This window comes from Lithobates pipiens, unplaced genomic scaffold (assembly GCF_037356315.1).
Source record: "Lithobates pipiens isolate NorthernLeopardFrog02 unplaced genomic scaffold, aLitPip1_a1.2 Scaffold_18, whole genome shotgun sequence".
Classification (NCBI taxonomy): Eukaryota; Metazoa; Chordata; class Amphibia; order Anura; family Ranidae; genus Lithobates; species Lithobates pipiens.
The window spans coordinates 471,537,790-471,553,114 of record NW_027507758.1 but is presented as its reverse complement, the minus strand read 5'-3'; the positions used below and the strand labels follow the sequence as shown (position 1 = coordinate 471,553,114).

General features: G+C 43.3%; 1 protein-coding gene across 1 annotated transcript in view; it reads left to right on the top strand.

Moving 5' to 3' along the window:
* The window catches only part of WDFY1 (WD repeat and FYVE domain containing 1), an 84,906-nt gene that overhangs the window by 29,073 nt on the left and 40,508 nt on the right, over positions 1-15,325 (top strand). Inside the window, exons 3-6 of the mRNA XM_077488316.1 lie at positions 3,252-3,325; positions 9,519-9,573; positions 9,928-10,078; positions 13,618-13,730. Of these exons, the coding sequence (XP_077344442.1) occupies positions 3,252-3,325; positions 9,519-9,573; positions 9,928-10,078; positions 13,618-13,730 (393 nt within the window). The remainder of the gene's footprint in view (positions 1-3,251; positions 3,326-9,518; positions 9,574-9,927; positions 10,079-13,617; positions 13,731-15,325) is intronic.

Below are 15,325 nucleotides of genomic sequence, written 5' to 3'. Positions count from 1 at the left end.
TTGCAGCTGGAGAAGCCCACTACCAGTTTGTGGCTCTTCTTTTTGGTCTGGCATCAGCCCCCCGAGTCTTTACCGAGGTATTGACTCCAGTTTTGGCATTGCTGCGGCAATGTGGGATTGCGATCGTGGGATACCTAGACGATCTCCTCCTGAGGGAATCTTCCGCCTCAGAGTTAGAGGAGGATGTGGCAATCGCCACGCAGACCCTGCAAGAATTTGGGTGGCTGTTGAACCTAAGAAAGTCGATTATTTTACTGACCCAGCGTCTGGAGTACCTAGGCTTGCTGCTGGACTCCATGGAAGCGAGAGATTTTCTCCCTTTAGACAAACTGCAGACTCTCATATCCGCGGTGAAACTACTTATGAGCCGCAAATGGTCGTCGCTCCGACAGATGCTGGACCCAGGAGAATGGGCATTGCATATGGAGATATTCAGGTTACTGTGCCTGAAGTGGAGCACACCAGACGTGGATCTTCTGGCCTCCTGTCTCAATCGGAAGGTGTCGAGATTCGTGTCCAGGACAAGAGATCCGTGGGCAGACGTGCTGGTGGCTCCGTGGGATCAGTGCCAGCTGATCTACGCCTTTCCTTCACTGAAACTGTTACCACACCTGCTTCGCAGAGTGGAAGCCGAAGGGATCCCAGTAATACTGGTTGCCCCAGATTGGCCTCAGTGTCCTTGGTACCCTGTGCTCCTTTTCTATTTCCAGTACCCTGCTGTTTTTTCAGCAAGGAGTAGACCAGAAATTGGCGTTGAGCACCATTAAGGGGCAAATTTCAGCCTTGGATGTCCTTTTTCAGCGACCCCTGGTGTCTCACTCATTAGCGAGTACCTTCAATCAGAGGGTACGACATGTAGTCCCTCTGGTGCGTCCACCGTTACCCCCATGGGATTTGAGCCTGGTGTTATCGGCGCTTCAAAAACCGCCGTTTGAAAATATCAGGGAGATTCCCCTGCTGACTCTTTCCCAGAAAGTGGTCTTTCTAGTGGCCATCACATCGGCCAGGAGGGTTTCGGAACTGGCGGCCTTGTCTTGCAAGTCGCCTTATCCGGTTATCCACAAGATAAGGTGGTGTTGTTTCCGCAACTGTCTTTTCTACCAAAAGTGGCTTTTCATATCAATGAGGACATTGTATTACCATCTCTGCGTCCTAAGCCGAAGCACCCTAAGGAGGTGGCCCTTCATGCTCTGGACGTGGTTCGGGTGTATTTGTCTGCCACTGCTCCCTTTCAGAAGTCAGACTCGCTGTTTGTATCGTGGCTGGTCCCAAAAAAGGCTTGGCGGTGACCTGGTCGTCTGTCCACACGTTTACCAAGTTCTACAAGATAGACGTCGGTGCATCGGCTGATGCCTGTTTTGGCCTCAAAGTTTTGCAAGCGGCCGTATAGTTGCAATTGAATATGCAATATATAGTTCCTTTTTTCCAGTTTTTTCGATAAAAACACAGAACCATTAAGTTAATGCACTGTTGCATTACATTCCACAGCTTTTGGTGTGGTTATGGGTAGTCACTCCTGTTGAGGGTACCCTGGTTTTTGTGGTGGCTTTTTCCACGCACTGTTGTTTTTTGTGGGTTAAGTTTCACTAGTTTCCACTTGCCATGGTGGATGAAGTTTCTATGCTGCTTTCCCACCCCACGTTTGGCACTACTTGGGGACGTCCCAATGGCTAAGAGAGGAGCTGTGTTGGTCGGTGAATATAAGAGAAAATAGGATTTTTTTTATACTCGCGGTAAAATCCTCTTCTCTGTAATTCACCGACTGACACAGCACCCGCCCCTCCTTTTTTATCTTTATGTTTATATTGCTTGTTGACGTACCGATGGCTGCATGGCAGGGTGGAGGGTTGTTCCCCAAGGGACTGCCCCCTGGGTGGAACTAAGAGTTCTGAGTGTGGTATTACAACTAATGCCTAGTATCTCCTAGTAATAGGGCAAACAACCCAATGGCCAAGAGAGGAGCTGTGTTGGTCGGTGAATTTGTTTTGTCTTTTTAAGACAAACACTTTTGGGATTAACCCTTTCCCGCCGAGCGTACGCAGATCTGCTTACTCGGCTTCCGGGGGGTATACCGGGATGATGCCCGCACCTGCAGGCATCATTCCGGTACCGTTTTCTTCAGCAGGCGATTGGCTTTCCAGCCATAACAACCGATGCGGCTAAAAGATGCTCGGCTGTTATGCCGGAGGAGCGGGAGGGGACGTCCCCCCCTCCCGCCGCTGTAACCGGTGCTCCCGTTCCATCGGGAGCACCGATTTCAAGTTGCGCTGCCTCCGGCCACTGGGGAGGAACTGGAACGAAGCCGTAATCGGCTTCGTTCCAGTCTCCTCATAGTAAACACGGAAGCGACGTCATGATGTCACTTCCCGTTTACTCGGCTGCCAATGGCGCCGGTTTTAAAAAAAATATACGGTATTCAGAATCGCCGTTTTCGGCGATCTGAATACATTGAAGTGTAAAGGAGGCATGGGGGGTCTTTTAAACCCCCGATCCCTCCATAAAGAGTACCTGTCACCACCTATTACTGTCACAAGGGATGTTTACATTCCTTGTGACAGCAATAAAAGTGAACAAATTTTTATTTTATTTTTTTAAAACAATTTAGTCATTTTAAAATAAATAAAAAAATAAAAAAAATTTTTTTAAAGCGCCCGCCGTCCCCGCGAGCTCACGAAGCAAAGAAAACGCATACGGAAGTCGCGCCCGCGTATGTAAACGGTGTTCAAATCACACATGTGAGGTATTGCCGCGATCGGCAGAGCGAGAGCAATAATTCTAGCACTAGAGCTCCTCTGTAACGCTAACCTGGTAACCGTAAACATTTTTAAAGCATCGCCTATTGAGATTTTTAGGTACCGTACTTTGTCGTCAATCCACAAGTGCGTGCGCTTATAAAGTGTGACATGTTTGGTATCTATTTACTCGGCGTAACATTATCTTTCACATTATGCAAAAAAATTGGGCTAATTTTACTGTTTTTTTTTTAATTCATGAAAGTGTCCCTTTTCCCAAAAAGTTGCGTTTAAAACACCGCTGCGCAAATACCGTGTGACATAAAATATTGCAACAATCGCCGTTTTATTCTCTAGAGTCTCTGCTAAAAAAAATATATATATAATGTTTGGGGGTTCCAAGTAATTTTCTAGCAAAAAATATGGATTTTAACTTGTAAACACCAAATGCCGAAAATAGGCTTAGTCATGAAAGGGTTAAAGTAGTAACATGTCATTGTCTGTCTGTCTTTTTTTCAGCTCCATGTTCAGCACTGACATACCACCATGAGAGCAGGAAGATTTTTGTGGGACAGGATAGTGGAGCCAATGTGGTGAGTCAATCTATTGTTGCCAATACAGTTAGAACTGAGCTGGATAATCGGCAGCACAGAAAAAACTAGGTGTTGCCCTTCAGTAGCTAACCACAAAAGCTTATATGTGATTGGTTACTGTGGGCAGTAGCTCTACTTTTTCTGTGCCCCCCTTTCTGTTTTTTTCCCTCTTGAAGCTGGTTTTAGTTTTGCTCAGATAAATAGTTAAAGTGGTGTCGTCTCCCCCGTCCACCCCCCCCCCCCCCCCCCACACACACACACACACACACACACACTCGGCACTGCAGCTGATGTTTCCATCAGCTGTTGGGTGCTGCCGCCGCCATTGCGGTTAAGGGAACCCAGCAGTCTAGCCTTACATCTTCAGAACCCTACTGCGCATGCACGAGGCCCTTCTCCTCTCTCCTACTGGCCCGGCGACAGGGAGAGGAGTCACGAGCTGCAGCACGGACTCCCAGAAGTGGAAACAGGATACTTGTCAAAGATGGTTATCCTGCCCCCCAAAAGGTGCCAATTGTGGCACCGGAGGGGAGAGGAGACAAATGAGTCGAAGTTCCACTTTTGGGTGGAACTCCGCTTTAAACACATTCATGAAGCAATTAGAAACATAAGGGCTTATGCACATGGATGCAAGAGGGCAGTATAGTGTACATTCAGGTGTAATTCTCTGTTCAGCCTGCTGCCAGCAGCCTCAAATGCAGACTGTTAAAGGATAAGTTCACCTTTTCAATAAAATTTTTTTTTATTTTTTTGCAGGTAAAAGAAAATTTGCTTTTTTTTTTTTTTGGAAAGCATTGCATCAGAGATCAGCAGATCGCTGATTCCATGCAGGTCTCCTGCAGACTGTCGGTGTAAGCTGTCTGCCCATACATCATACGGACAGGCAGTTTCCCACCAACATGAAGAATTAATGAACTACCACAGCACTCAACGGAGCCATGGTAGTTCATTGAGCACTTCAATCCAACAGCCGCAAAGGGTGTGGGTAGTTTGTACATTTATTCACAGAAGACTGTGAATGAATGAGGCTTCCAGGTGGGCAGAGTGCTGCACAGTCGCGTTTTCTTCAAATTGTGTCAGCAAGTGGGAAGAGAAGATACTGGCTGCCTACAGGGGAGTGCAGGGGAGGGGGGTGCATTTGTAACATTATACAGCCGGAATATGTTACAAAAGGTGAACTTATCCTTTTAAATGTTACTATTTGATCACAAGTATGTGTGTCAAATTGCAGTGTATTTCCTACGCAGCCTTTTGTTGGAGACCCTATTATGTAGGACCATACACAGAAAATACCCCACATGTTGGTATTATCATCTTTTTTGCAAACTTGCACAATATTTTACCTTAGAGTATATTGAATAATTATAGTATATTGCAGGGGTATCTAAACTTTTCAGTACGGAGGCCACATAAATTTTGTGGGCCGAAAAAAAATTACTTATTTTATATATAAATTTAACCACCTCGCACCCACGCTATAGCCGAAACATAGCTACATCGCGGGCCTTCATTTCTGGGAGGGCATCCATGTACGTCCTGCCAGGAAAAAACACTCCTTGCAGGTGGGCATCAGGGAAAATCTGTGACGGCTGTGTCCCCCAATCACAGCGACCATTTACCACGTGATTGGTGTGTCCAATGTGAGAGATTCTCAAATGTAAACATATGAAATCATCTCTCATTGATGGCTCTCCCTCCTCACACAGACTGCGGGTGAGGAGCGTGAGTGATCTGTGCTCGGAGTAAGTTTATTTTACAGCTTGTTACCTGCCAAAGCAGTGCCCATCAGTGTCAGTGCCATCAGTGCTGATTAGTGGCCATCAGTGTCATCATTTTTTTTTTGTTTGTTTTGTTTTGTTTTCCACATTTAAATAAAAAAACTTGTGGCAAAAAATGACATTTTCAAAAAACTTATTATGCCTGATAGGTTATACGTTGGGGTGTTAGCTTTCCAAAATGGGTTCATTTTGTGGGTGTTGTGGATTGAGAAATGAGATGTGTAATTTCTGCTCTTGGAAGGCCTGAAGGTGTTACTTCAATGTTGGCCCTCTGTATGTGGCCAGGCTGTGTAAAAGTCTCACACATGTGGTATTGCCATACTCGGCAGGAGTAGCAGAATGTATTTTGGGGTGCAATTTTTGCCAGGTACATGCTGTGTTGAAAATACCTTTTATAAATGGACAACTTTGTGTGTAAAAAGGACAATGGAAACAAATTGTAACAGGTAGTTAACAAGTTAGATGTGTAATTTATGCTCCTAGAACACCTAACATGCTCCCCGCATGTTGGGCCTCTATGTGGCCAGGCTGTGAAAAAGCCTCACACATGTGGTATCGCCATACCCGGGAGGAGTAGCAGAATGTATTTTGAGGAAAAAAAATCTTACTTTTGCAAAAAATTGTTGGAAAAAATGACAACTTCAAAAAACTCACCATGCCTCTAAATACTTTGGAATGTGCTTTTGCTGGCTTGTGAGTGCCCGTTCACACTACCGCGACTTGTCAGGCGACTTAGCTGCCTGACAAGTCGCGCTCCGTTCTCTACTATGGAACCGTTCTAATAGGAATGACTCAAGTCGCTCCGACTTAGAAAAAGGTTCCTGTACTATTTTTGGGGCGACTTCAGGCGACTTGCATTGACTTCTATACAGAAGTCGTTTTGCAAGTCGGCGCTGAAGTCGTGTGCAAGTCGCGTCTGTGAGTCGCGTTGCAAGTCACGTCGCCCCTGTGTGAACGGGCACTTAGTGCCTCAAAAAATGAGATAGGCCATCAGTACATCAGGTGTGATCAATTTTCAATGATTGGCACCATAGCTTGTAGACTTAAAAAAATATACACTGATTTGGGTTATTTTTACCAAAGCAATGTAGCAGTATACATTTTGGCCAAAAATGTATGAAGAAAAATGACTAATTTGCTAAATATTATAACGGAAAATAAGAAATTATTATTATTATTTTTTTTTTTTTTGTCTCTTTTTCCATTTATAAAAATGAAAGACCCAGTGATGATTAAATACCACCAAAAGAAAGCTCTATTTTTATGAAAAAAAGGACAAATAATTCATATGGGTACAGTGTTGCATGAATAATTGTCATTCAAAGTGTGAGAGCACGGAAAGCTAATTGGTCTGGGCAGGAGGGGGGTTTAAGTGCCCAGTAGGCAAGTGGTTAATGAACAAAATTTAAATAAATACATTTCAAATTGATCTTTTTTTTTGTAATCCTCGTCTTTCCGCACATCAGTGTCCCAGTCATTCTCCTCCATATCTGCCGACAGCTGCAGAGCTTGTAAAGGCAAGCAGACTGGTATATTGGATCTGCTTAAAGAGGTTGTAAACCTCTGAAAAAAATTTCCAAAAAATAAAAACCTGCAAGACAAAGGCATAATGAGCTAGTATGCATCTCATTGGACGGGTCCTGAAAAAGCGGGCAGTTACTTCAGTGCGCATGCGCTGATGACATCGGTGGCAGCGTATATAGTAAATACATCCTAAACGGTGCAAGTTTAGGAGATATTTACAGTACTTGCAGGCAATAGTGTATTTAGGTTTTGTGCTGCCCTAGGCCTGACTAAACTCGTGCACCCCCTAATTTAAATAGGACCCACCCCTCCCTGTCAAGGCCACATTCCTTGCTGTTTAAGACCCGCCCTGAAATTTTTGAGTGGGGGAACTAGTTCTGAGGGGGGCTGGGGGCAATGGATTCCCTTAATTTGCATATATTTACCCTCACTTCCTGTTTGGCTATGGTTCCAAAAGTGAAGGGAAATCTCTGCAATGGGACAGGGGTGGTAAAAAAATAAACTGACAGGGGCTATAACCCTCCATTATTCTATCCAAAATGGAAAAAAAAAAGTGTTGCCTATAGTTCTACATTAAGCACAAATTTCTGATCCTTTTATGGAGAGGACTAAGAAGATACAACCATGCCAATGGTGCAGCAGAAAACATATAGCACAGTGAGGAAGGTTTGTGCTCCAGGATGATAGGACTTATTAGAAGTGGCACGCCCCCCCCCCCCCATGTTGCGAAATGCTGGCCGCTCACATACTGGAAGCATTGCGACTGCTTTATGGGGGCGCTAGACTAATTTGCCTCTCAGCCCAGTCTGCCCCATAAGACTGGCACTACACTAACCGTGTAGAGCAAGATGGTGAGGACTCTTTCCGTGCTGCCCTAGGCCTGGGCCTTGTCGGCCTAGGCCAGGATACAGTGTTGCCTACAGGTAAGCCTTACTATAGGCTTACCTGTAGGTACAATTAAAGAGGAAGACTTTACTTCCTCTTGAAGAATGTACCTCTTTTCCCGTAGACTCCCTGCTATGCCCTAGATTTACCTTGGTACAAAGGGACCTCATTCATATTGTCGAGAGATGTCCAAAACTGTTTAGGTGCTGGCATAATGTGTTTGACATTATTAATCATGCATTCCAACTTCCTTTTTCTCATGAGAAAAAGACAGGACTTTTGGGAATCTTGAACCTCCCCTCTAAAAACCCTAATGAGGGGATTGCGATTTATTTTAGAATGGAATCCTTGAACATACAGAGGTGAGAATTTGGTGACCAGTAGGAAACCGCTGTAGAAGTTTCTCAAACTATGGTCTGTAGACTGCTGGTGGTCCCTGGGCATCTCCTGCACTTTGCTGTAATTGTATGCAGTAGGTAGGGATACATATAGTGACAGGAAAGGAAACAGATTGCAACTCAGAGCCCCATCTGTCTTTAGGGGATGGTTTAGGTCATTCTGTTTACCCCCAAATAGTGGACTTAGGCATAGGTGGCTGCTACAATTTGCATTGTTTTAAAGTGGTCCACAGACTGTAGAGAATTGGAAAACCACTGCTTTAGCAAAGCTTCATGAATGTCTGCCTCATGATGATGTAATTATACACATGCTGTGATGTGGAATGGCAACAGTGCTATAAGCTGCAGATAGGCATGGGAATAATTACAGTGCAATTCATTGTTATGAGTTTGTCCGATATTTTGCTTTGGGTTCCAACAATGTTTATATGTCAATAGAAAAAAGGGAAAACTCTCTGAGACTCAAATTCTGGTATCCAATCTTCTTGAGGAACAACAACATGTGGAACAATGTCTTCTCTGTACGCGGGAGTTTTGCCTACATTCCGTACATACATATAATATACAGTATAATCATTGTTTTCCCCTAGCTATGTTGCGATTGGGCAGCAAGCACTGTTTTCCTCGTCTGTACAGATCTGATAAAAAGGTCTTGCCAGTCAGGAAGTGACTTGCTGTGCCCAGTGTCAAGCTATAATGCTTATATGCAAATAAAATTGAAATAATAGTTTGGCATGTAGGGATGATGAGCATATAAGCAGTGGTTCCTGTAAGGACTCTGCCTCCTGAAACTCCTCCTCTCAGCACTTGTGGAGGTCAGAAGGCAGGCTCTGTGCGATGTGTGACACGCAGTGCCTACTCACAGAGTAAAGTGAATATGTATCACAGAATTCAAAGAAGTAAATGTGCAGGATTCCTCAGAAATTCAGTTTACAAACTTCATGGTCATTCAGATTAATAAGAGTAGGCTAGAAATAATTGAAATTTAATGTTGAAATGAATGTGATTTTAAACTTTGATCATAGATACACTTTAATTCATGCACCTCCTATCCACTATTTCGGGCAGCCTCCAGGTCTTTTGGTTATGTCAGAGACCCCTTCATTTGTTTTTTTGTTCAGCCAGAAAAAAAACAGCTAGTGTGTGCTAGGCTTTATAGCCATTAAACCTATTTCACACTGAAGGCATTTTTCAGGCGCTAAAGGACTAAAAATAGCGCCTGTAAAGTGATTGAAAAACGCCTCCCCTGCAGCCTGAATGTGAGAGCCAAGTGCTTTCACACTGGGGCGGTGCACTTGCAGGACTTTATAAAAAAAATCCTGCAAGCAGCATCTTTGAAGCGGTTTAGGAGTGGTGTATTCCACTGCCCCTGCCCATTGAAATGAATGGGCACCTCTGCCGAGATGCCAAAAAGCTCCGCTAAAACAATGGTAAATTGCCGGTAAAACTGAGTGTGAAAGAGCTCTTAATGAAATGGCTACTCAGTCACTTATTCTTTACTTCTGTGGTAAAGGTCTGGAAAATGAAATCCTGTGCCTATTCATTAAAGTTGATACCTTTTTAATATGTCAAGTTTCCTATTCTAATCTTTTTCTTTCTGTATTGTAGGAGTTTGTAATCTCTGATGACTTCAACAAAATGAACTTTGTGAAAACGTACCCAGGTATGCACATAATCATTGCACAATCGTACTTTGTACTGTCTTTTACTGGCACACTGGAAGGCAAATGGGCTGTTCACATTGCAAAGGAAGTTGCACAGTGCAAGTGAATTTTCTCCAGAGCTTAGTGATTGTGGTGAAATTTCACTTTGCAAGGGATACCCAATCACCTGCAAGGAAAATAAAATAATTAGCATGTTATGCTTGCGCGTGATTGAGTGATGGCAGTCAGCAGGGTTTCATCTCCTTCACCAACTCTCTTGTAAAGTGAACAGTGTTTTTGCCTTTAGTAAATCAGCTCACTGTTTGGCAGCTAGTCTCACTAACGGATAATTCTCTTCTCTTTTGCCCGTACAGCTCATCAGAGCCGAGTGACAGAGGTCATTTACTCTCCTGGACCTGAGTGGGTTATTAGCACTGGGCAGGATAAGTTCATCACTTGGATGTGCACTCAGAGTGGTTCCTTGGTGGGCAGATATGCTTTCTCTGCTTGGGCATCCTGCCTGCAGTATCCTTTGGGGCCTATTGTCATTTATAACCATTCCTCTTACACTGTACAGGCTTTCAGTTAGAAAGGTGAAGGAAGTATCAATGGACTATGAGTGTACGGATTACTGCACTTGTCCATTGAAACTACAAGTTCGTCTGCCACAGATGACAATGAATGGTGTAGCTGTGTGGGCCGAACAGCGCAGTCATGTCAAATTTAAATGCAACAGTGGTAGTGTGGGGTGTGTAGGAACACGTTACTACTTACAGCCTAGATGCAGGAAGTTTGCCTTCAATATTTATTTTGTTGTGTCATTTTATTTATTTATTACAGGTATTTATTACACACCAACAGTTTCGTAACCCTTTACTCATTGTGCATTCGTCCCTGCTCTGTCCTCTACTAACAATCTAAGGTTATAATTTTGGTTGCATAAGTGTGCACACCCTTATAACTGGGGATGTAGCTTTGTTCAGAATTAAGCATTTACATTCAAACTCATGTTAAATAGGAGTCTGTACACACTTGCCATCATTTAAAGTGCCTCTGATTAACCCCAAATAAAGTTCAACTGTTCTTAGGGGTCTTTCCTGACATTTTCTTAGTCGCATCCTACAGCAAAAGCTATGGTTTGCAGAGAGCTTCCAAAGCATCAGCGGGGTCTCATTGTTAAAAGTTATCAGTCCAGGAGATGGGTACAGAAGAATTTACAAGGCATTAGATATACCATGGAACACAGTGAAGACAGTCATTATCAAGTGGAGAAAATATGGCACAGCATCGACATTACTAAGAACTGGATGTGCCTCCAAAATTGATGAAAAGACGAGAGGAAGGCTGCCAAGAGGCCTACAGCAACATCAAAGGAGCTGCAGGAATATGTGGTAAGTTCCGGCTGTGTGGTGCATGTGACGAGTCTCCCGTATTCTTCATATGTCCGGGCTATGAGGTAGAGTGGCAAGACAAAGCCTTTTCTTACAAAGAAAAACATCCAAGCCCGGCTAAATTTTGCAAAAAACACATCTGAAGTCTTCCAAAAGCATGTGGGAAAATGTGTTCTGGTCTGAGGAAACCAAGGTTGAAATTTTTTGGCTATAGTTACAAAAGATGAGGTTTGGCACAAAAGCAACACTGCACATCACCAAAAGAACACCATACTCGCTGTGAAGCATGGTGCTGGCAGTATCATGCTTTGGGGCTGTTTTTCTCCAGCTGTAACAGGGGCCTTAGTCAAGGTAGAGGGTATTATGAACAGTTCCAAATACCAGTTAATATTGGCACAAAGCCTTCAAGCTTCTGCTAGTAAGCTGAACATAAAGAGGAATTTCATCTTTCAGCATGACAACACCCCAAACCATACATCCAAATAAAAGGAATGGCAGATTCACCAGAAGAAGATTAACGTTTTTTGCAATGGCCCAGCCAGAGCCCAGACCTGAATCTGATTGAAAATCTGGGGTGATCTGAAGAGGGCTGTCCATAGGAGATGCCACTCGCAATCTAACAGATTTGGAGTGTTTTTGCAAAGAGTGGGTAAATATTGCCAAGTCAAGATGTGCAATGCTGATAGACTTGTGCCCAAAAAGACTGAGTGCTGTAATAAAACCAAACGGTGCTTCAACAATGTATTTGTTTAACCATCTGCCGACCAGCCGCCGTCATTATACGGCGGCAGGTCGGCTCATTCAAATCGCTGTAGATGCCACTGTACATTGGCTTCTTCTAAGCCATAGCAGGCGTGTGCACCTGCTGCAAGTGGCTGGCGGCCGCGATGTCCGCCAGCCACCAGCAATCTCAGGAAAAAGAGCCAGAACGGGGGTCTTTCAATGTAAATGGGACAGATCCCCATTCTGACAGGGGAGGGGAGAGAAGTCTGCTGTTCCTAGTGATTATAAACGGCAATCTCTCTCCTCCAGTCAGTCCCAGCCCCCCACAGTTGGAAACACCTCCCAGGGAACACATTTAACCCCTTGATCGCCCTATAGTGTTAACCCCTTCCCTGCCAGTGACATTTACACAGTAATCGGCGCATTTTTATAGTGCTCATCGGTGTATAAATGTCAGTGGTCCCAAAAAAGTATCAAGTGTCTGATCTGTCCGCCGCAATTTTGCAGTCCCAATACAAATTGCAGATTGTCACCATTACTAGTAAAAGAAAAAAAATGCCATAAATCAATCTCCTATCAATTCTTCTAAATCGCTTATTGCGATTTATTTTATTTTTTTCTACCAAAAAAATGTAGAAGAATACATATTACAAAGATAGAAAGATGTGATCAAATACCACCAAAAGAAAAGCTCTATTTGTGGGGAAAAAAAGGATAACAATTTTGTTTGGTTACAGCATCGACCACGCAATTGTCGGTTAAAGCGACTCAGTGCTGTATTGCAAAAAATGGCCTTGTCATTATGGGGGAAAGTGGTAAAGGGTGTGCACATTTATCCAACCATATTTTATTTATTTTGTTATTTTTACTTTCATCCACCTAAAAGATTTCAGTTTGTTGTTCAACTGAGTTGTACAGTTTATAGGTCACATTAAAGGTGGAAAAAGTTCTGAAATGATTTATCTTTGTCTCCTCTTTTTTTTTTTTTTTTTTACATCAAAGAAACCTGACATTTTAACAGGGGTGTGTAGACTTGTATCCACTGTACCTAATAAGGACCAGTTTAGATAGTAACCAATTGAACTAGCAGATTGTCTTTACAGCGTGAGAGGGAACAAGCGTACCCAAAGGAAACCCTTGCAAGCACAGGGATAACATGCTTACTCCATGCAGGTAGTGTCATGGATGAGATTAACGCATCCCGTTTACAATTCCAGTTCTTGCAATGACTTCATAGAGGTACATGTACACACACGTCTCTTATTGCTTTTCCACTCTAAGCAACTAATTGGAATTGTCATTTAACAGATTGGTTCTAAGCTATTTTATCCAACATCTGTATGATTCCTCATGTGTAAAAACACCACCAGCTATGCTCGAACTCTGATCCCTGTATCTTCCTGGGAAATCCAGAATTTGCATGTTGAGAATATGTAAATATATGATGATTGTATGGTTTCTCTGAGTGCATAAAGTGTTGCTTCCTCATCTTAAAGTGGAAGTAAACCCTCCTATCATTTTCCATCAAGGAAGCTGCCATCTTGGCCTCTAATAATTCTTCAACTGCCGTAATGCTGCACATGTGATCAGTTATGACACCAGCCATTGGATGGTTTAAAAGTTTGGTTGAGAGCACAACCAATATGAAAGTTAGCATTTCCGGCATGCCGGGAATGTAAGTATTTTTTGAAACTGGGTTTACTCCCACTTTAAGAAATATTTTCCTTGTCCTCTCCATTTGTTCATACGTTTTAATCCTCTGTAAAGGTGTTGACGTTTATCTTGCTCTCTATTTTTGGGTTATCATTTGTCGGTTCTATTGATACAGCTTTACTAAGGACTAGAACTGTCTCCATGACAACTTGCAGTTTATTAGGAGGTTAGTATTATATCTTGTCCTTTCTGATCTCTGTAATAAGCCAGGTGATCCTTAACAAAAGTCTTGTTCAGATACGATGAAGAAACCAAATATGCCTTTGTTGGTGATTTTTCTGGGCTGATTACACTGCTAAAGCTGGAGAAAGACACCTGTTCTGTGGTATCAACACTTAAGGGCCATGAAGGTAATTGCTCAAATAACTTTATCGTATTGTCTTTAAACTGGGCGTCCAGTACTGACCAATATAGAAATGATATACCGTTTATAAAAAAGACCTGGTTACTGTGAAGTTCCTGTTCTACAATTCATGAAGGAAGAATATCAGTTTCCACCTAGGAAAAAGGCAGTGACAAAAGCAAGATTGCACCTACACATTAATGCTAAAATAAAGCTATGTTAAAGGCCAAGTTCACCTTTTGGAGCATTTTGCACATTATACCCATATTTAGGGTGTAACATGCTCCAAACTTGCCCTCTGCTTCCTTGATGCCCCCCCCCCCTCTCCCTGCACAGATCCAACAGCCGTTTTTCTTGAAATGTGTACATGGGGAACATTGCATTTTGGATTCATTTAGAGGCGCCTCTGAATGAGAAAATTACAAGTCCTATCTTCCACAGCATCAAATGGCTTGTAGTTCTCAATGGACTACAAGCATGCTGATTAGCATACTTGTAGTCCATTCACACACTGTCTTCAGTTTTGTAACATCCTGTGCAGAGGTAAGGGCAACAAAGCTGCAGGCAATGTGTGTAGGAGCCGGACGTTGCATCTGCGATTCACTGATCGCAGATGCAATGCTCTGCAGGCTCGTGAAAAAAATTAATAAATACGATTTTTTTTTTTTCCTTCAAAAAGGTGAACTTATCCTTTCAATAGTTTTGCTGGGGAAGGGAAATTAGATAAAGGGTTGCTTTAATAAAGGCAAATAAACTGTTCACTTTACAAAGGAAGTTGCACTATGCAGAGGACATTTCTTAATCATAAATCATGGGACACAGAGCCATAGTTGTAACTATATGCGCTATATAGGCCACCTTCAGGTGATGGACACTGGCACACCCTAGACAGGAAGTTTACTCCCTATGTAACCCCTCTCCTTACCGGGAGTACCTCGGTTTTTTCGACAGTGTCTAAGGTGTTGGTCATGAGTAAATATGTGCTGTGCTGTGCTGAGCTCCGCTGGAGTAATCTTTACTGGAGCAAGCTATGCAGCCGGATCCATTCAAAGTGTCTATTTAGGCCAAATTGTGTTTTTCTGTCAGTACCTCAGCATTTGTGCTTGGCACTATGGTTGGCAGAAGGGGAGGTGAAAACATCCCAAAAAAGATCTCAAAGGTGTCACCCTCAGGCTCTGAGGACCCTGGTCTTGCCTCTGCAACACTATCCCCCCTGAAGGAATTGGGGGGGGGGGCTGCTCAGAGTGGGCCATCGGGTTCGGCAAGTGTTGCTATTGTGGCCAACATTTTGCCCCATGTCTATATTACTGAGGAGGTTTTCTCCTCGGCCTTGGTGGGATTTGAGGAAAGGTTCACAACTTTAATTGCATTTTCCCAGAGTGGAAGAAAGCGCGATAGGTCCTCTTCTACCACCTAGAGCCCTCAAACAAAGGAACAGTGGGAGGGAGAAGATGAATTCCCCTCAGGGGATCATGAAGAGGCTGATGACTCCTCTTCCGAGAGGTGAAGTGTAGATGAATCTTCTTCAGCTTCACAATCTGAGAAATTGCTGGCGCAATCTCTTACTGCAATGGTCCGCTCCACATTTAAGCTACCCTTAAC